Source organism: Nothobranchius furzeri, chromosome 16 (assembly GCF_043380555.1).
Source record: "Nothobranchius furzeri strain GRZ-AD chromosome 16, NfurGRZ-RIMD1, whole genome shotgun sequence".
NCBI classification, from domain to species: domain Eukaryota; kingdom Metazoa; phylum Chordata; class Actinopteri; order Cyprinodontiformes; family Nothobranchiidae; genus Nothobranchius; species Nothobranchius furzeri.
This window is the reverse complement of record NC_091756.1, coordinates 46,575,110-46,597,298: the sequence shown is the minus strand read 5'-3', so window position 1 is coordinate 46,597,298 and position 22,189 is coordinate 46,575,110. Positions and strand designations below refer to the sequence as shown.

Here is a 22,189-nt window from a genome sequence, read left to right as displayed (position 1 = left end):
TCATCCCCTGATTCCAAAGGATTGTTTAATGTTTCTTAAATGTACAACTTATTAGCTAAAGGAGTGTTATTCTCCCTCGTCTTTCTCTTGCCCTTCAGGGCATCCATAGCGAAGAGATATGCTGACGTTGGAATTAAAAGCAGATGAAAGAATGAACTACACCTGATCCATCATGCTGTTGGAAGTGATGCATAATTATCCCAGATCTACTAAATAAAATCCACAGTGCAGAGATTCTTTAGAAAACCCTTCTAACTGAAAATGAACTGTGCAACAACAGCTTTGTTCAACTCTTCACAAGTTGTTACACACATCTGCACCTTTTTTATTTACAGTCTGTTTCCACATATCCTGACTGCTAATAAGCTCTAAATTATGTTGTTTCACACCTCAAACCAGATCAACAACCAAGATTCAAACATTAAAATTTGTCCCATATTTAAGCACCTCTTTTCTCCGTGGTAACCACCAACGCCTCAGCTGCTTCGCCCCAACCCTTCCTGGTCTGTGCCGTGATGCGAAACACATAGACAGACTCCGGTTTGAGGTTGGTGACGGTGTACTGGCGAGCGCTCGGGTTCAGGACATCCACAGTGGCAGCGTTGCTGTTGGTGGAGTTCAGGTGGTATGTGATCTGGTAAGCTGGAGAAGAGGAGAGCAAAGAGTCATGACCGATGCAAGCACATTGATGTCTCTGTGACAGCATATTAGGGACAATCAGAGGAATATAAAAGTCTAAAAACGTCAGATTTGGGAATAGTCTCATTTCTTTATTGTAACTGAGGGTTCTATGTGAGCTTTAACCAGCTAAACCACACGCGCACACGCACACGCACACGCACACACACACACACACACACACACACACACACACACACACACACACACACACACACACACACACACACACACACACACACACCTGTCTTTACTCCATCAGCCATGACCACAATTGAAGAGTACACAGAACTTCTTTCAGTCCTTCCCAATAATAAATTTTATTTCTCTTCAATAATTCTTCCCCGAGTGGCACCAACATGCTGATTTTCTTTACATAATAATAAAAAGGAAACAACCAGATCTGAACAGAAATCGGCTGAAATCTCCACCAGGTGTGAAACCCCCCCCCCCCCCGAAGAAAAGAAAAATACTCTGGCAATGTCAAAAACTAATCTTGCTCCTTGTCTTATCCGTTACATCATAATGACACCTAGATGTCATGTTCTGCGGGTGGAGGTGGCAGACCATGTGTGGTGGTGGGTTTCAGGAGGCAGAAGAGCAGGCAACGGATGAAAAAATAAAAATGGTTTAATTGTAGAACGAGAGCGACAGGACAAACGAACATGCACAAAACGACAATGATCCGACGAAGACAGCAACAAGGAGGGAGGTATAAATACACAAGGGAATCAGGAACACATGGGCAGAGTAATGAGGGACAGGTGAGAACAATAAGGGTAATCAAGGCAGGAGAGACACAGTCAGGGAGGCCGGGGTGGATCATGACACTAGATAGCAAGTCTTAATCTTTGAATCCTTTTTGAGTAAATGAACGCCATCTTCTCGGCTCATCCGTTAAAGTTCCATTAGTCATGACACCAATGAAATTCCATCTCTGCATTTGACCCATCCCCATGGGGAATAGTGAGCAGCAGCAGTGGCTGTGCTCGGGAACTATTTGGTGGTTTCACCTCCAACACAACCCCTTAAAGCTGAGTGTTAAGCAGGGAGGCATTGGGTCTTTGGTATGACCTGACCGGGATTTGAACCCCAATCTCCCAGTGCCGGGGTGGACACTCTCCCACTTGGCCACTGAGAAGGTAATACTAAATATATAACAGCATTCTTCTGAAGAGGAAAGAGAGTGTACGTTACTGACCAAGTATGATGCCATTGGGTTGAGCAGGTGACTGCCAAATAAGCCGGACAGATGTGGTTCGCACTTCGGGGAACAGGATCCCCACTGGAGGTCCTGGCACTGCAGCAAAAAAGTACAGCTGAGTTTAAAAAAAAGAGACTATTGTGGAAAAGTGGATTTCAAATTGTCAAACGTTTTCAAGCTAAACAAAAAACTCCAACATCTCTCCCAAAGAAAATATTTTGATAAAGACATAATTTTTTTTTACCATCATCTAAAGTCCTCTCCAGAATGGGAGGAGAGCTGGGCCGTCCATCTCCAATCCGTGTGAAAGCCAGAACCTGGATCTCATACAGCACATACTTCCCTAGACCCGTCAGCTGGATGCTGTGGGAGGCATTCCCTTCCACCGTCCAAAAGTGGACCACGCCATCAGAGTCCTTCTCTTTATACACCACCTGATCCGGTCAGGAGACCAGCAAGGAATGTAAATGAAGGCAAATGTGGAATTACAGAAACTGCCAACGGGTTGCTCCATGTGCTGCTAAAAAACAGCTGCCATTCCCAGTCACTGATTACAGCTACTCAGTTAATAAACAGAGACAAGATAAAAAGCACAAACAAACCCTGTAGCCAAGGATGAGACCATTCCTGTCAGGCTCAGGAACTTCAAACCAGCGCACCAGGATGCTGCTGGAGGTGGTGGCAAAGGCAGACACGTTGGTGGGTCCACTCGAAGGAACTGGGAAATGAAAACAAGAGAAAAGCAAGAATGTTGCATCTCAGTAACACATTTAGCTTAGAATGTGCATTCATCATGTAGATGTATAAAAGAAAACTGAATCTATTGTTCTGGTCAGCAGGAAAAGAAACCTAACAGCTCTTTTCTGCTCTGCTGCTGGCAAAAAGCCTGATTTCTGAGAACTTGTCAGTGTTTGAAAAATAAGACTCAGAAATTCCAAATTTAAGTCCACATGTTGTCGATTTCCCCTGACTCTTTGTTCCACTGCGCTAGCGGCTGCTGAGTGAAATGAGAGCAGATGTGAGGAAGGAAAAGCAAAGTCTTTGTCTGACTCTCAGCGAGAATCTGAATCTGTCTGCTAATGAATCCAACAAATGACAACATATGAACTGCAAGTTCACCCTTGCTCTTCCCTCTAATACGATGACTAATGAAGAGGATCTGCATGAATGCTAAATGTGCACTTATACAAAAGTCACCAGGGTATTTTTAGTGACAATGGTGACAAAAACACAAAGAATTTTGGGGTGGGGGTCTTGAGGGAAAGCAACTGACCTGCAGCCTTTTGTATACATTCAGTCATTTGTTTCTGAGAGTTTGATTAAAATCCATCCAGTGCTTTATGAGACAGATAAAACACAATCTTTCTGACAGAAGAGGTTAGAAAACACGCTGACATACTGGACTCCCGTGTTCGGCCTCGGACCGGCTGGCTCCAGGGACCCATCCCAATCCCGTTGACTGCCTGGAGCCTGACCTCGTACTCCATCCACTCCTCTAGGTCCTCGATAGTGAACTCCCTCTCCAGGCGGTCGGTGATGACATGGGTCAGCCAGCGGCCCTGCGAGCCTGCGCGGTAGTACTGGATCCTGTAGCCCACCTGCTCCGCATTCCCATTGTATTCCCATTCAGGCAAAGGCTGAACATGAAAGGATTAATCAAAGCTTGGATCAAAAGACACAAGGCTGAAGGTGTTTGCAGACTCGTTGCAATTCTTACCACCCATCGTAACCAGAGGCTGGTCTCGCTGGCGGTACGTAGGGTAATGTTGGCGGGGGCCATGTCTGGGGGAGCTGGTAGAGTCTGGATCTTCCTGGATGGCTGACTGGGAGGACTGGTGCCCACTATGTTGACCTGACGCATACGGAATCTAAAGTTTGGAAACAACACAGTAGAAAATATAAAATACCATACTCAGCAGCACCGTCTTTAGATGCTCCCACTTCAGGCTTACTGCATCTGAGCAAGTTCAGAGAACTGGATATGAACAACTTAAAGTCTTATTGGTGTTACGACTTGGACACGCAACAACATTTAGTGTTTAAACTGAGGTGAAAAGTGGCAGCGAGGATGTTGAAATGAGAACTCCAGCTGCTGTGGGTCTTCTGGGACCCATAGGCTGTATTGACTGTGATTGTAGTAAACAAGCAGGCTGCAGAGATAAAAATCAAACACATGCTGGAAAATAATTTCAACAATCCTGACAAACTTTCAAATGAAATGAGAAGAAAAATATGTAATGCTCCTTTGAAATGCTAAAATTAGCTGCGATACTGGAGAACGAACACACACACACACACACACACACACACACACACACACACACACACACACACCTAATTGTTTTTGTCACATTCTGCACACGTTTAATGGAGAGATTGGGATCAAGGGCTGGTTCATTCCTAATTATCTTTTCATCACTAGCCTGATGCAAACAGCAGAAAACAAACGAGTACACAAAGGTTTGGAAATATTTACATAAATTAAACTAAGTTACAATCACACAAGGGAACGAGTTCATCCGAGTACTTATTTATAACTGAAGACATTTTAAGTCCTTCTCCTCTTTAATACACCTGAAACCTCCTTATTCAGGGCCTGAATGCAACCGGACAAGGATTAATCACCACATTTTCCCCAAGTTCAAATTCAACTCCACAACATTTATCCAAAACAAGAATACTCTCTTGTAAGACACCATTTTCCAAGTCTAACATAGAGATAAATACTCAACATTTAATAAAAAAAGTGAAGCAGCTTGAACAGATGAAATTAAATTCAACAATAGTGATATACACTTGCAATAGATTATGGTGCAATTAACAGATTAGAAAGACCTGGAAGCAGCGTGGCGATGTGGACATGCAGGACTCAAATGTTAGCAGACAGAAGCAGCTCCATGAATAAGTGTAAAACAACCTACTTATGGTTGAGATTTAGAAGGATTCAACTCACATGGTGTTCTTTACACTGGCTGTGGTCGTAATGTTTTGGTCATAGCCAGTGTCGGGCAGCTTACGTCTAAAAAGTATCTAGGCTTGACTGAATAGTGTTTGTTGTTAGCCTCAAGGGCAACCTGAAGGCTTGATTATCACCTGTAAGTCACTTTGGACAAAAGCGTCTGCTAAATACTTAAACATAAACATAAAAAGTAATTAGTTAAAGTTACAAATTACTTTTTCCAAAAAGTAATTAGTTACCTAGCAAATTAACTGTGACGTTACTTTTATGTTCTATAACGCAGTTACATTCTATAAAAAACAGATTGATTCTTACTTACTAGTAAGTAGTCTTACTATCTATTTCAGATATATGAAATGTTCACTGAGTTAGAATATTCTAGTGGATATCTGGAATGTTCATTTCCACTAGGAACAGTAAAATTATAGATATCTGAAATGAATGTGCAGTCTGTCTAATAAATGTTTAAAAGGCCACCTTACGGTTTAAGGGATTCTGAGAGATCTCAAACAAAATTTCTGCTAGTAACAACATAGTTGTTGGTGTTTTCATTTGACTGATATGAATACAATTAGAGCTAGGATAAATTTAAGTATTGCTAAATGAAATAGGAATTACAGAGAGGTCCACTTGTTGATTCAAAATTAAAATGGCTTGACATAACTCTCTTCCTGTCATCCTTTATTTGGTTTCCATAGCTACCAATTTCCTCACATTTTTGAAGCACTGTTGGTTTTTCTTTCCTCCTCTTTTACAGATTTATCATCACCAATATTTACAGGTCCCATAATGGTAATATCATGATAAATGATAAATGACCCGCACTTGTATAGCGCCTCTATGAGTAAGGACTCCAAAGCGCTTTACACTACAGTGTATCATTCATCCATTCACACACACATTCATGCACAGGTGGGGATGAGAGGCGATGGGTTACATGATTGTCTCAGGGGCTTTGCACCCCATCCCCTGCACTTCCATAGCTATCAGAGGTATGTGTGTGTGGCCCTGCACCGTCAGACTGGAGGCACATTTTCCTTTGTAACACCTGATCAGGGCGAGCGGGTTAGTAACAGCGTTGTACGCGGCTACTCCAAACACTCATCCTAGCTGTAAATTGTTTTTGTAAAGACTTCAGCTATAAGAACTAAATTTCATCTGGATGAAGATGCAACCATTGAAGAATGTTCAGTGATAATCATGTCTGCAGAGTTTGGTTAAAGTCAACAGTCAGATCCTTAGTTTGGGTCAGCAGAAGAGCTAAAGGTGACTCTGCTTTTAAAGGTTTACCTGTAAGATGTGTACGGGTTGAGACCAGGAACCTCTAAGGAGCGAGCCTCGGGTTCATTGGACACCTGATGGACCATTACCCAGTCCTCATTGTCTCCTACAACAGCCACCTACAAAAACCACATAGACAGCAGCATGTTATGGACAACACAAGATCTCAAAATGTCACAATCAGAAAGGATTTGATCCAAAATGATATCTGGTTTAAGTCAGGCTCACCTGGGCCTCCACCAGCCAACGAGAAATTGAGGTTTTTCCATCATATCCAGGTTTGAATTGCAGGTTGACAGAACGTGGGCCGATGTTGGTGATTGCAAGGTTGGTAGGAGGTCCAGGAAGTTCTGTGGTAAAGCAAAGAATCAGAGTTGGACTTTGAGGAAAGTAACTCATATAACTGACATTTCTGTGGATGTAAATTCTCCTGCTTCTCACACACCAGGGGTTTTTAGTTTAAGGCCCATTGAAGGGGAAATAAATCCATCTACTACAGTGCCCTCTGGTGGCCGTACAGATACTGCACACAAACGACTGAACTGTTTCTCTCCCTCTGAGATTCAGCAGAGGCATCAAAAGAACCTTTGATTTAGACAAGACGCTCACACCCAGCACAAAGACGGAGACAAAGCCATGAATGTCAATTACACAGCAGTTATCTGGAGATTCGATTCAATCTGATATCCTTTCTGTTTACACTTGAGCTGAATAAACAAGAAGAATGGATTACCGACGGGTAATCCTGGAAGGGGGAACAAATCTGGAAAATTCAAGGAACAGCAGGGAGGAGGGACTTTTGTGTGTCTATGAATTTCAAAGTTTTGTGTTTGTGTGCGTCTGGGGCAGGTGTGAATGAAACCAGAGCTCTTTCTTCCTATTTCTATCCATCATGGTTTCCTCCAGATAAATATAAAATCTACAAAGCCACATTGAAATTCCAAAGCAGAGTATAGCTTCCATAAATCCTGGTGGAGGACATTAATGTCAAACAGTGGCACACTGGAGTGGCCTGATATTAAAAAAAAGATATAATCACTCCTGTGGGTACACTGTGCTATTTTTTCCCCAGATTGCTCAAATGCAAGTGTATTTAGTCCTAATGAAATGCAGATTATACGTCCCGTGGTAAAATTACCACCTCAGAATTATTTACATGACGAATCATTGAGTTTGCTTTTAGCTCAATCGTTACAGCACAGTTGCAGGCGCAAAGGCGTTTTCTTTACACACATACAATGGGAATAATTGCCATTCTGGGGCCCACAACTGCAGCACTGAACCCTGCTCTAACCATAACAGCCTGTCAGTTGACAGATGTACAGGGTCTGAATGTAGCTCCAGTAATTGCAGTTGCCATTGTGTTCCTGTTGCAAGAGTTTGCAAATATGAACCCATTAAAGACAGTAATTGTGCTTAATGCTCCCATGGGAGCTATTATTTGTGCATGTGGGGCAGATGTGACGTTTCTTTTTCTTTTTTCCCTTTTCGTAGGCCTTTTGTCACAGATAAGGTGTCTGGAATCAGATTTCATTACATTTCTGGCTCCAGACAGCATGAGGTTTGCTCACTATGTTTAATGTGGGACTGTAAATCTGGAGGAGACTCTGGGAAACTTCCATGATTTCTATTGATTTTATGGGGAAACAGTGAACAACTTTGTGAAAAAGAATTCGCTCCCTTACAGATTTCTTTAGTTTACAGCGAAACGTGGTGTGGCAGCAATGAAGTAACTTTCATTTCAAGACTGAGGGGAGGATAGATGGCTTGAGCGGTGGTGGATCCAAAGTTTACACAGATTTTTAGAACGTCTGATCGCTAGACGTCATTAGCATCAACATTCTAACCCATTTTAGTAAAAAAAACAAGTAGACATCATGAATGGATCCAAACTGCCTTATGAAAATGTAGGGGTGGCATGTCCCTCACACTAAAGGGTAACACGGGAACACATTTACTTTGCTTTTCCAACCTGCTCCCATTCTTGTCTGAGAAAGCAAGGAACAAAAAGATTACCTCCCCTCCCAATCCCAATAAAATAATTGCCACTCCCTCCCAGTCCCATGTTTTAAGGTGATTCTAAACAAAACCAATCATGATGACATGAGGTGTTTCCACTCCTTCACTGACAACTCCCAGGATCCTGTGTCAAACTTCAGAATTCCCTGACAGCAGTTTTGTGGTGATGCAAACATTTTCCCCTAAATTCGCTCCTCTAACGCATCTTTGTTTCTGTCCCTATTGTTAAATGTGGCGGCTTGCGGCTGCGCATTGCGAGATGACGCGAGATGGCGCTGGTCAGAAAAGTCAGAGAGAACTAGATGTAAATTAAACCGACGCATTGTATCTTTGATTCCCACTGTTGCCCACTCCTGTGGACCCTTTTTCCTGTCTTGTCCCAGTAATGTGATTATAAATAACTTGACTCCCATTTCATGGGAATCCTGCAGGACTCATGTGACCCACTGGAATCCAAAATTGTCTGCTTCTACCTTGCACCCCCATTAAAAATGACGTTCACGCGTGACAGTGGGGGTGATTTGATGCTTCATAACCTGGACCACTTGCCATAAGTAATGAAATCATAAATTTTGCTCTCTGATCTTAAACAGGTCATTCATGCTGGAAAACTCTCCAGTGTGTATGAAATAAAACATTTCTGCAGAGAGGAGTGAGCCAAAGGTGCCACCAAGAGAGTTAACTAGTTACTAAGTTAATCAATTATTTGTACGACCGGGATGGTAGATTTTATCATTATTTGAGAACTATTAGACAACAGATGAGCTTTTCCTACATTGTGACCAAAAAGCAATAACTAAGGCAAATACATGTGAAACTTGAACAATTAGAATATGGTGCAAAAGTTCATTAATTTAATTAATTCAGCTTAAAAGATAAAACTAATGAGATAGACTTATTACATGCAAATCCAGATACTTCAGCCTTTATTTGTTACAATTGGGATGATTATGGATTACAGCTGATGAAAAGCCCACATTAACAATCTCAATACATTAGATTATTGTGAAAAGGTTCAATAGTCTAGACTCAAAGTGTCACGCTCTAATCAGCTAATAGATCCAGAACACCTGCAAAGATTTCCTGAGCCTTTAGATGGTCTCTCAGTCTAAGATGAATTAATGACATAAATGGACTTTTGCGCCATATTCTAATATTTGAGCTTCACTTGTAAACTTAATCATAAAAGTACAAATGCTCAAAGATGAAACAAAGTGTTTGACGCTCTGAAGAAATCTACAAAGTTATACTGAGCAAAGACAGGTTTTACTCCAAAAGCAATTCCAGGTGCCACCAGTTAAAGGCGTGTTTATTTACAGGTCAGTGTCCCTCTGAACAGCCGTAGAAGCGTGTAAATCTTAACCAAAAGGTTTTCATAGAACACTGAGAATAAGTCTGACACAAGTTTTAGTGGAGACTCAGTCTGAAAAAATTAGTGATAGCACATCTGAAATAAGGAACTTAGAGGGCAAAGCAATGTGAAATGCAAAAGACTTAAACAAAAGAGAGAAAAGAAAGGGATTTATATAATATAAATGTTACCATATGTTTCAGAACCAGATGAATAGAGCTGGTATTTCTGTGGGATGGTTATATTGCATTTACAACACATTCTAGAACATTTGCAGCAGGATGAACTCATGACCCTGGCAGATGTAGATAAACATTAGTAGAGGTTCCCCCATAGGCCCATTCAGATCTGATGCAACGTGTGCATGTTTCCCCCCTTCTTACTGATGAAATGTGAGCATTGCATCACCATTTTAGAAACAACAGCTCTATTAAAATTATAAACCCAAACTTACAAGACTAATGTCAGATACTCAAAATTAAAAGCTGAATATTCAATCTCTCAGATGACTTTTATTTCATAATTTATTAGGAAGATAATGTTTTCATAGACAGTCCCCTGCCCCCAAAACCATTGTGATTCACGGTTGCATCGTCATATCTGAAGATATGTAGATGTGATGCAGCAATAATAAATGTTTTTAATGTATGATGTGCCATAAATGCACAGAGTGTGTAGAACTGTTGCAGTAGGAAAACCAGATTTTATTTAAATAAATATGGCATTATTATAATATTAAAGGGAAAGATGCCATATTTTCTCCACAGCGTAAAGAAAGAGTTAATAAAGCCTGATTCATACCTCTCCATCAGCTCAGATGAAGAGTCGCTCAAATGAATGAATGCAGATGTTTTTGGCTCGTTAAGCAACAGTAGACAGCCACAGCTTATAAGCTTGACCTTCCCATATTCCAGTCAGACTGGACAAAGCTCCTCGGATGAGAAGTGAAATGTCTTCAAGAAAACAAAGTCCAGTTGTCTTCATTCAAACCCCTTTGGATGCAATGTCATATCTCATAATGGACTCAATTGTCACTCAATAGAAAATCATCATTATCTGTGGAGAAACACCAAAACAGCCCGAGTCTGTGGAGAAAGTGTAGATGCTGATGGATCTGAACACAAACACTGTTTGGAACTTTACGGCAAATCTTTATTCTCTGTCAGTCAAGGGTTGGACTTTTTCTGGTGATGTTCTTCAGTCCACTTCGTTCTTGCCACTAGACTTTTTATTTGGAGAAGTGAATGGTGGTGTTGTTTAAGAATTTAAAGGAAGTGGCATCCTGACCAATCACAGGCTTGCGTTCTCCGTGGCTTTCAACAGACAGTTAAAAGTTGGGCATGTCTCGGTCACCCTTTGAAGGGCTGCTGAAGAGCTCTTGCATCAACATGCCTGTCTTGTCTACCATTGCAGATGGAGAAGTATAAATTAGACTTAACCCACCACAGAAACTAAACTGTAAAGAGTCACTGACACCTGTAACAGTTTCACACCCATATCACACGAGAGACATGCTCAGATGATTCAGAAACTCTCTTGTACCAGTCACATTTTGTCACCAACAGCAGCAGCAAAAATCCAGAAAAACTGTAAAAATGAACAGTGTTCATCCGGAATATAAATGTATTAAAATATCACTCAGTTTGGCTAACTTTGTCAGTATTTCATCAGTTGATTTTTGGTTACTGACCTGGTGGGACCCCTGAGGATATAGTAGAGGAGGACAGCTGGCCCTGGCCCTTGGAGGTCATTCCTGCCACTTCAATGGTGTATGTGGTGAGAGCAGTGAGCCCCGTGACCCTGTACTCCAAGGTGACGTTCGGCAGGTAATGGGTGACTCTGGTGTTTGTCCGGTTGAACTCTTCCCATGAAATGCGGTAACCTGCAGATCGGCAGTGATGGGTTAACAGACCCAGGATCCACTCTGAGAAAATTCAGCAGTGGCTTTACAACAATAGCGACTCTTAGCTCGGCACTGTGGGGAAAAGCTGACAGAAATATTAAATTAACTTCATCAAAAATTGAATATAACAAATTTAATCAGCCAGTGATTATGTGTCCCTGTACTCACACACACACACAAACGCATGCACGCACGCACATGCACGCACGCACGCACGCACGCACGCACGCACGCACACACACACACACACACACACACACACACACACACACACACGCACGCACTCACCCTCTCAAAGTTAATGCAATTTGCTCCTTGGCCAGCAGCTCTTTTCATGTGATTGCATAAAGCATTAAGCAGCATTTCTTGTCGAATCAGTAATCTCACATGGCATGTCAGTGTCTGTCTCTTGGGAGTATGAGAGAATATGCTGAGAAATATTTTTGCATCAGAAAAATTATCAGCGTTCTTTAACACAGATACTTTAGGGAAAAAGTTATAGACTTTTAAATATATTGGTAATAAAATAGCATTTGTAAATTTAAGAGAACACTTTGCTACTAGCTACTACTATTTTTTTTTAATTCAAAAACATCTAGCAGCTACAGCTATGCTAAAACAGGTGGGGACAGCTAGCTGTTATCATTGCCAAACGAGTCCTAAATGAACTGAATGTGCAGTCTGGGTTAGCAGAGCCCATCTTTAATTTTAAAATGTATTTTAAAATACTGCATTTTTATAGGAAAGCTAACCTAGCTCTTTGTGCTGTATCATGTTTGCTTATCAGGTTACACACATGCTTAAAAAGAGATGATGACAAACCTGAATAATTAACTGGTTAATTAATAGCTAGGTATATAGAATATTGTCAATCACTCAGAGCCAACTTTATTAACTTCAAAATGGTGTCAGCATAACAATAGCTCTTATGAAAATCTACTGCCAAGACATGTCTAATGTTAATGTTTCATGTGTGAAAATTCTACGAGAAATCAGAAATCTGACTTGGAAGGTTAAAGATTCTTTATAAACCCCGATATGTCTGCCTTGCTTTTAAAAATTAAGGATATTTGTGGAAATAAACAGTTTATTTGTAGCTCATTAAATCAGTTAAAAACATGGTTATGTACTATAACTACAGTTTAAGTGCAATAATGTGACACTAAATAGTTGTATAAACTTTAAGCTAGAGCTTTAACATGGTGGTTGTTGAGTTAGAAACCTGGCCAGTTTTATATTTAACACCACTCTGCAGCCCTCTACTGACCAGATGTGTGGGAGCTCTTTAACTTCCTACTGCTAGGGGCAGCAGTAGTCAACAGGTTGAGTGGGCTGTCCAGTAATCGGAAGGTTGCAGGTGCGATCCCGGCAACGGACAAAGAATTCTGCTGTTGTGTCCTTGGGCAAGACACTTTACCCACCTTGCCTGCTGGTGGTGGTCAGTGGGACCGGTGACGCCTGTGCTCAGCAGCCCCGCCTTGGTCACTGCGCCCCAGGGCAGCTGTGGCTACATCGTAGCTCATCACCATCAGTGTGTGAATGTGTGTGTGAATGGATGAATGATACACTGTAGTGTAAAGCGCTTTGAAGTCCTTACTCTGAGAGGTGCTATACAAGTGCGGGTCATTTATCATTATCATTTCCTTAGTTGTCAATAAAAAGCACAAGCAGAAAAAAGAAGTTTTTTTTTGTTTGCATCATGGCAAAGCCTGGAAGCAAAAGTAAAACAGTGTCTTTGGAAGTGAAGCAAAGAGCTAAAACTGGAGTGAACATCGGCGCAGCTTGCACTAGTTTGAGGGAGCTAGCTAAGGAGGCTACAGAATTAAAGACTGATGGTAACCTGGTTTTGTTGCTACTGGACTTCTAAGTAATCATATTTTTGTCCAATAGTGTGGATCTTTTTACTTCATGGTTAGTTTTATTATTAGCTGACTCATGTTAGTGTTAGCTTGTTGCTAGCGCTAGGTACAGCAGGCTGCAGCAGGGTTGTTTATGACAGTTGTAATTCCTCTTTCAACCAGATGGACGAAGGAACAGGAAACTGTTTAGTGGAAACTGTTTAGTGTTACTTTAGCTTATCGTTACTGGCCTGTATTACTTGGAATATTTAGCCTTAAACATGTTACACACTTGACTGTTAATCTGAATCTGAAGAGAACCAAAACTCCTCTTTATTAGAGATGTTTCTTTTATGTAACAAACCATAATTAAAACGATTGCTTCATAAACCCCTGAGCGTTACAGTCGTGTAGGTCTGGAACAAAGGCTGCAACTAATTTAGAAAAAAAAACAGGTGAAAATATAACTCTTTTTTTTACTTGCATTTGTTTCTTTTAGGATGTATCTATTGTTTTGCAAAAGAAACACCTTCCAGATTTTATTGTCAGCCACTAATTATTCTGACAGATGCCCTCGCCATTCTCCATTAATAACTCCACACAACAGTCACCTGATGAACCCATCCTCCTGCTTTGGTCTGATGTTTTTAAATGTACTGTTCTATCACATTGTGCACACATCAGGCTTTGTTTCTCTTCCTCTGTTGATATAAAAGATTTATGAGTTACGTCTGAGACAAGCCGCCTTTTCGTGGTAGATTTCCTTTGCAGACTGGGCTTATGAGATGAGAAAATGTTCTTTTTTGCAGTGGAATACTTTTGAAAGATGTTATAACATTTTCTGACAACTATTCTCTCACTGCAGCAAAGGGATATTAGGTGGTGGAAGTAGGTGGGATGACTCAAATAGAATAAACAGCATATATTACTGCAGCTCCCGTGTGCAGAGTACATTAAATGAGGTCAAGCAGTCTCAATTTCATCTCTAGGGAGGGGTCTGTTTTCAGCAAAGCTGAGACAAATAAAAACTTGGGTAAAATGTTACTTTTTTTACTTTTATGCTTGACTTCAGTTTGATAAAGTGCAGCGAGTGTACCTGTGAGAACTCCGTTCTTCTCACTCGGCTCGCTCCAGCTGACTTTGAGCGAGGTGTCCAGGATCTCCGTGAAACTCAGGTGACCGACTGCACCGGGGGCTGGATGGGAAAAATAAGAATAATGAGCACTGCCCATGGGTAAACGAGCCACTCTGCATCCAATTTACTTCTGAGGATTCCAATGTTTGCATTTTATTACAACCATCAAAACCTGGGAGAAATACAGAATACAGAGGTGAGTTGGACTTTGAAAGCATAGCCAGGACACAAATGGGATGAGTGAGACCACGAGCAAAACACACTCCTTCATTAGCAACTCTCAGCAACGCTGTTCTACATTAATAATAGATCTTGCCAAAAGGATGCGTTACTGAGGTGCTTGTGTAACCTTGCCAGCATGGAGAAAAAAATACTTACTGTCCTCATGAGTCCTCACTGCTCTAGGTGGGCTGCGGGGGCCGTCTCCAGGTGTAGTGAAGCACAACACCGAGGTGTAATACTCAGTGAACTTCTTCAGACCTGTCACATATCCGACGTGGACACTGTCCTGAAAGTTGGGTCGTACAGTTACCATAGCAACATCTTCATTTCTTTTGCCTGGTTCCCAGGCCAGCAGCTGAAAGAGACAAAGACGATTAAGAAAGATGGTCAAAGGACTAAAATAAATGCAGTTATTTACCACCTTTTTCTCATGATAATTTGTTTCCTTGTGTGGTTACTCTGAAGAATATTTGACATCATGGTTTTTAGGGATCTTTAAACCAATAGGAATGTTGTCTGCAAGTCAGAGGATTGGAGTTTGACCCCAGCACAATCTCAAAGTGATACAGACTCTCCCCAATATACAGTGCTGCCCATAATTATTCATACCCAGGCAAATTTCGACTAAGTTACTTTTATTCAACCAGCAAATAATTGTTTGACAGGAATTTACATAGGTGTCTTCCAAAAGAAAATAAAACAATGTACAAGAGGCATTTTTGTACCCCAGAAATTTCTCAGCTTTTATTTATATTTGAGCAAAAGATGTCATGTCCAATAATAATCATACCCTTCTAAAACATCAGTCTCTGGGAAAATCCAAAGTTCTAAACCATTCCAAATAGTCCAAGCTGCTCTAAAGCATCTGAGTGACTCTAAAGCATCTTAATTATCCAGATTAATTGGGAACAGCTGTTTTAATCAACTCAACAGGTGAAAAACAGCGGACATGACAATTTTTGCTCAAATGTAAATAAAAGCTGATACATGTCTTTTGGTACAATGATGCCTCTTGTACCTCATCCTATTATCTGCTGCGAGACACCTGTGTCATTTCCTGTCAAAAATAACTGGCTGGTTGAATAAAAGTAAGTCTAAGTCAGAATTTGCCAAGGGTTATGAGTAATTATGGGCAGCACAGTATGTCTATTTAAGTTAAGCTACTATGTATTGTTTGTCAGATGGAATAAAAAGGACAAAAAACAAAAACAAACAAACAAAAAAAAACTCATTGTTCAACCCAAACCCAAACTTTGGTCCACCGACAAACTGGTTCATCCCAAATCATTTTCAGTTTATGAGTGAGAGTTACCAGTAAAAACGGGACCATAAATTCTCATCCGTCTTCCACACTGGTTTTATTCGAATGTATTCCTACATATACTTTCCTGTGTGTGTGTGTGTGTGTGTGTGTGTGTGTGTGTGTGTTTACATTTGTCCCTGAAGTCTATATTTGACACAGTTTCTTCCACAACCCCCCACTTTCTTCCTTCCTTTCTCTTTTAAGCCTCTCTCCCCAGAGAAAAAACCTGATGTTTGAAATTCAGGTTCTCTATTTTTATTACACTGACCCAGACGCCAAGCTGGGTAAGGTTTGGGCAAAACCATTGAAAAGCCAGACAAAAAAAAAGGAAGTACAAAACTCCTCAATGACAAAAAAAAAAAAAGAGCCTCAGTGCAGAGCCTCCTGGGTGTTGGCTTTTTGAGTTCTCCATGGGCCATATCAATTTGAACGTATGCACAAGGGGCAGAGAAATGGACAGACGTCACGTGCCAATGGCAAAATAATGACACTCATCAAAGCATTACTTGTAGCTTCACAAAAGTAAATTGTTTTCAGTGCAAAAAAATAAAAAATAAACAACCTTCATCTGAAAAATGGTGAACAAAACCCACTGTCCCCATTGGTACTGCCTACTGTTTGCCCATTGGCTAATCTCCCCCTCTCTCGACACATGCTAGAACAAGTTCTGCTCTGACAGCTCTGTCAATGTCACGATGTGAGGTGACACCATGGGGGCTACTGACCTTGTAGCCCTGGTTGATGCCATTGATAAACTGCGGGTTAGGAGCGGTCCAGGTAAAACGGAGAGCCGTCGAGTTGACTGCCTCTGTCTGCACGTTGCTCGGAGCGATGGTTGGAACTGGAATGGATGATGCAGGGAGAGACGTAAAGAAAGGATTAAATATAGAAGTGAAAAGGTAAAAAGAAGGGTGTGAGAGTGACTCCAGCTGACGACAAGCAGTCTGTCTGCATCAGTCATGTTGCTTGTATTGATCGGTGCAGGTCAGGGCAGATGCTGCCATCACTTTCTTTCCGACACTTCCATCTAATATCACAGTTCTTGGTGGGTTGGCTGGGGCTGTGAGCTGCTTATGGATTTGAGAGGCATGTCACACTTGAGTGTGTTTCTAGAACTCCAACTTTAATGACCAATTTCACATAAAACAAGCCGAAAATATTAGGTTATCTAAAACATTGCACGCTCATCAAACTTTAAAAGCCTCTCATTGTAGGTCCTCACCTCCCTGGAGAGTCCACTCTGTGACTTTATGGCTAAATGCGCCCAGTCCAGCTCCATTGTAGGCAGCCACCTCTATCTCATAGTTTGTCCAGATGATGAGGTCTTCCAGCAGCAACGTGGTCACATCTGGACTGGAGATGTTCTTGATCTGATAGTCCACAGGCAGCCCAGTAAGACGGTACCTAAAATATGCATGTGGGATGTTTGGATAAATGATTTGGAGCTATTTGTTTGCAGTCTGCTATAAATAGCTGTGCCACTTAAGATGCTACGCTGACAAAGACTTTCTACTGTGGTGCTCTGCTGCAGTGCATGGTCACCCCTGCTGGGGGGAGACAAAGGACCAGCAAACACACAAGCTCCTAAATCCTACTGGCAGCACCAACTCATCCGGCAAATGCACCTACGGTTTCATTTGGATGTAATGAATAAAATGTCTGACAGAAAACAAAGCTAATTATATGTTTAGAGGACTTACAGTCAGCTTGGCTTACTGCAGCCTTTTAAAGCTAAAATTTGGTAAAGTCAACCCGATGATGAAATGTCGGTTTTCATTGAGACACATTTTCATACCAGTTGTGTTAACCAAGATTTAAGTGAGGCAGTTCTTACACGCTGTCAAATTTAAAGCAAAAGCAAACTTTGTGAAAGTGAATAAAGCAAAAACAAATGAACACAACTCTGACATTTAGTTTTTCATAGAAGAAGCAAAACATCTATTCTAAAGAGATAAACTATGCCAACAAATGTACACACACACACACACACACACACACACACATACACACACACACACACACACACACACACACACACACACACACACACACACACACACACACACACACACACACACACACACACACACACACACACACAATTACTTCCTTTTTCAAATAGATTATATAAGTGTGTGAATAATATGGATCTCAGAAAATTTAAGAAAAAGTGGTTTTGATCACACGAGTTTCAAGTTTTACCGGATGATGTATCCCCGAAGGATGCCATTCTGGTGGCTCTCCTGTGGCGGCTGCCACTGGATCATGATAGACTGGTTGGTCCTGCCGCTGGCAATAATGTTCTGGGGGGGAGCACTGGGAGGCTCCTCTGGGAGGGACACGCTGCAGAACATATCCGCAGAGTTAAAGGAATCACGTGCTTTACACATTTTTCATTTCCAACTCCCTCACTTAAACAAGTTAGCTTTTTCTCCCCTAAATCCAGTTTAAACAGAAAAGAAAGGACATTTTGGCTGTTTGACCACCAACACTGTATCTTCATCCTGACAAAATACCCTGTGTGCCTGTGCTGGCCCCGCTGTAACCACCACAGAGACCCCCTGTGCATTTTCTGTGGGCTGGGAGCTGGCAGTGTGGCAGACTGGTGGAGCAAAGCTGGGGAGATGGGGGATGGGAGGCATCGTAGGAAACTGAACTTGGTGCTAATTTAAGGTCACAGAGAGGCCAAACCGGATCTTTCCTCACACCTAAATATCAACTGCAACTTCCCGAATGTGTAACACACATAGTGTATACCCACTCTTTACTGGTTTGTGATTGAAAAGATACATCTGGTTTGTTCTAGGAGAGAAAGAGTTCTAAAATTGGTTCTCCCTGTATAGTGGAGCTCTTCATCTGTTCTCTAAAGCTGCATCCTGGTTGGTTTGCTGGAGTTTTTGACAATTAAAAATTGCGCCCACATTTTCCAAGTTAACACACATCTCTTTAAACAATGGTAGTTTTTGCATCTTTACTGTTCCCCTGCTTCAGCCCTCCCCCCCTCCCCCCGTGCAGTGGCCACAAACTCACTGTTGCGCCTGCAGCCTCTCAGAGTTCCTGCTGCTCTAAACATTGAAAGAATATTTTCATTTTCTGTTCCTCACGTCTGATTACCTTCAATGGTGGCAGTTTGTTGCAACCACCAGGTACAAAAACAAACTTGTTTTTATTTGACTATTTTTTCTGACCTGGCTGTTTATTATCTTTCTGCATCTCCTCTCAATCATAAAGAAAAACTGCTACCTGGCTTCATATTTTTCACCTTATAAGTTACCTTTGAACTGCAATGCAAAAGATCTACCGACCGCAAATGAAGCAAAGTGTGCATCGGAAGAAGTCACCGGAGGACAAAACCTGCAGCAGCGAAATGCATCAGGCACAAATAAGAGACAGAAAACATAAAAGGATATGAGCCGACATAAACGATCACGTGTTAAGTTTGTTTTTGAGGTGGCGATACTTTGAGAATGTTACTGTGGCCGTGCTCAGGACGCATCTGTCTGGAGCATGTCAACGATCAGAGCTCTGCGCCTCTCAGCTCTAAATAATTCCCAGAGAGTCCACATAGATAATGTAATATCAGTAGAACCAGGATCTTTATTGGGCTCCCCCTGGTGTGGAAGCTGAGGGCTTCCAGGAGCTCCCGTTAGCTCACGCGTAATTCGGACCCTGTGTATAGCACAAGGTGGTCGCGTGAGTTGCCGGAACCTAGCAGACAGTTGCTGAAACAGTCCTTTCAAAATGAAATTTATACTCAGTGTCTTGAGGAAACATTCATTTGATCTCAAGGATAATGGACAAAAGTTTGCATGAGCTGGTTTGGTATGTGCAAGGTAGCAATTTATTGTTTCTCCCATTTAGCATTAAGATGATGCACAAATGTAAGGATTGTGGATGCAGGCTGATAGGGATGGCTTGTCTTCCAATGACATGGCAAGAAAAAATAAGAGATGAGACATTCACTCACCGTTCAGTCTCCTTACTGAACTGCCCCTTCCCAACATCATTAACAGCACAGAGGCGGAACTGATAAGAGCGAGCTGGGATCAAGCCATTAACCGTCACTGCCGATAACTCTGGCTCAATGTTTGCCAGCAGGATGGCCCAGGGTGCATCTAAACAAGGACAAAAATTCAAAAACATTCATGAACCAAAAACAAATCATCATTTCCTGATTCCCTAACTCTTACTTTTGGAGGGAAATGACTCAAACGCCAAAAAAGAAGACCAACACTACATCGGTTTCTGGTAAAACAACTGGTTTTAATGTGATGGTGTGTATTTCCCCTGGCGATAAGGGGTAGTGCATAGCTAAGTCATTGCAAGCAAGCGGTATTTTTGTGTTTGAGCATGACCTAACCAACGGATTGCCATTAGGATCAAAAATCCTTGGGAGCGCGGTTATTGAAGGAGTACTTCTTCAGATCGTTCAACCTCCTGCAAAATGACAGTCAGACTTCCTTTCATCACTGGCAACGAGTGACTAGGTAAATGTGTAAAATAATAATTATGAATAGCAAAAGTTTTGCAACCTCTTGTTACAAATCTGTAAATGTGTTTTGCCCTCACGGGCTCCTGCAGAAGGAAAAATGGCGTCTAATATGGTATCACCCTTGAAGAGACTTAGACCTGCCCTCATGTATTTTAGACCTGATTTTCATGGTTATATGTTACAAAGCCCCCTATATTTTTCAACAACTTGGCATCATTTATTCATTTTGAACAGCATTTTGATGGACATTTCCAGTGATTACCCGTAAAAACTACAAATAATCTCTTTAAGTCTTTTCTGTTTTCTTTTCCATCCGTCCGTCCGTCCGTCCGTCCGTCCGTCCATCCATCCATCCATCCATTTTCATCCGCTTATCCGGAGTTGGGTCGCGGGGGCAGTATCTTAAGGCCAGAGGCCCAGACTTCCCTCTCCTCAGCCACTTGGGCCAGCTCCTCCGGAGGAGTCCCAAGGCGTTCTCTGGCCAGGTGAGAGACATAGTCCCTCCAGCGTGTCCTGTGTCTACCTTTAGGTCTCCTCCCGGTTGGACGTGCCCAGAAAACATCACCAGGGAGGCGTCCAGGAGGCATCCTGACCAGATGCCCTGGCCACCTCAACTGGCTCCTCTTGATGTGGAGGAGCAGCGGGTCTACTCCGAGCCTCTCCAGAATGACCAAGCTTCTCACCCGATCTCTAAAGGAGAGCCCAGCCACTCTTCGGAGAAAACTCATTTCGGCCACTTGTATCCGCAATCTCGTTCTTTCGGTCACTACCCAAAGCTCATGACCATAGGCGAGGGTAGGAACATAGATCGCCCGGTAAAGCGAGAGCTTCACCTTCTGACTCGGCTCTCTCTTCACCACGACAGACCGGTATAACGCCCGCATCACTGTAGATGCAGCACCAATCCGTCTACCGATCTCACGCTCCAGTTTTCCCTCACTCGTGAACAAGACCCCGAGATACTTAAACTCCTCCACTTGGGGCAGGACCTCATCCCTGACCCGGAGAAGGCATTCTACCCTTTTCCGAATCAAGACCATGGTCTCAGATTTAGAGGAGCTGATTCCCATCCCAGCTGCTTCACAATCGGCTGTGAACCGCTCCAGCGAAAGCTGAAGATCACGTTCTGATGAAGCCAACAGGACCACATCATCTGCAAAATCAGAGGCCTGATCTTCAGATCACCAAAACGGATGCCCTCCACACCTTAGCTGCGCCTCGAAATCCTGTCCATAAAGGTTATAAACAAAATCGGTGACAAAGGGCAGCCTTGGCAGAGTCCAACTCTCACTGGGAACGAGCCCGACTTACTGCCGGCAATGTGGACCAAGCTCTGACACCAGTCAAACAGGGACCTAACAGCCCGTATCAGAGGGCCTGGTACCCCATACTCCTGGAGTACCCCCCACAGGGCCCCAAGAGGGACGCGGTCAAACGCCTTCTCCAAATCCACAAAACACATGTAGACTGGTTGGGCAAATTCCCACACACCCTCCAGGATCCCCCTAAGGGTATAGAGCTGGTCCAGTGTTCCACGGCCAGGGCAAAAACCACATTGCTCCTCTTGAATCTGAGGTTCAACAATCTAACGGACCCTCCTCTCCAGAACCCCTGAATAGACCTTACCAGGAAGGCTCAGGAGGCTGATCCCCCTGCAGTTGGAACACACCCTGTGGCCCCCCTTTTTACATTAGGGGACCACCACCCCGGTCTGCCAGTCCAGTGGGACTGCCCCCGATGTCCACGCAATATTGCAGAGCTGCGTCAGCAAACACAACCCCACAACATCCAGAGCCTTAAGGAA

At 42.4% G+C, this 22,189-nt stretch overlaps 1 protein-coding gene across 6 annotated transcripts in view; it reads right to left on the bottom strand.

The window, feature by feature from the left end:
• The window catches only part of sdk2b (sidekick cell adhesion molecule 2b), a 434,582-nt gene that overhangs the window by 35,321 nt on the left and 377,072 nt on the right, over positions 1 to 22,189 (bottom strand). For all 6 annotated transcript variants that reach the window (XM_015962803.3, XM_015962806.3, XM_015962807.3 and 3 more), the window contains exons 15-29: positions 19,861 to 20,008; positions 18,096 to 18,236; positions 17,116 to 17,297; positions 16,619 to 16,734; positions 14,747 to 14,945; positions 14,330 to 14,428; positions 11,183 to 11,374; positions 6,351 to 6,472; positions 6,132 to 6,241; positions 3,600 to 3,750; positions 3,282 to 3,519; positions 2,485 to 2,600; positions 2,127 to 2,316; positions 1,880 to 1,978; positions 448 to 642 (exon numbers count right to left, since the gene is read on the bottom strand). In XM_015962803.3, coding sequence (XP_015818289.3) covers positions 448 to 642; positions 1,880 to 1,978; positions 2,127 to 2,316; positions 2,485 to 2,600; positions 3,282 to 3,519; positions 3,600 to 3,750; positions 6,132 to 6,241; positions 6,351 to 6,472; positions 11,183 to 11,374; positions 14,330 to 14,428; positions 14,747 to 14,945; positions 16,619 to 16,734; positions 17,116 to 17,297; positions 18,096 to 18,236; positions 19,861 to 20,008 — 2,298 coding nt within the window. The remainder of the gene's footprint in view (positions 1 to 447; positions 643 to 1,879; positions 1,979 to 2,126; positions 2,317 to 2,484; positions 2,601 to 3,281; positions 3,520 to 3,599; positions 3,751 to 6,131; positions 6,242 to 6,350; positions 6,473 to 11,182; positions 11,375 to 14,329; positions 14,429 to 14,746; positions 14,946 to 16,618; positions 16,735 to 17,115; positions 17,298 to 18,095; positions 18,237 to 19,860; positions 20,009 to 22,189) is intronic.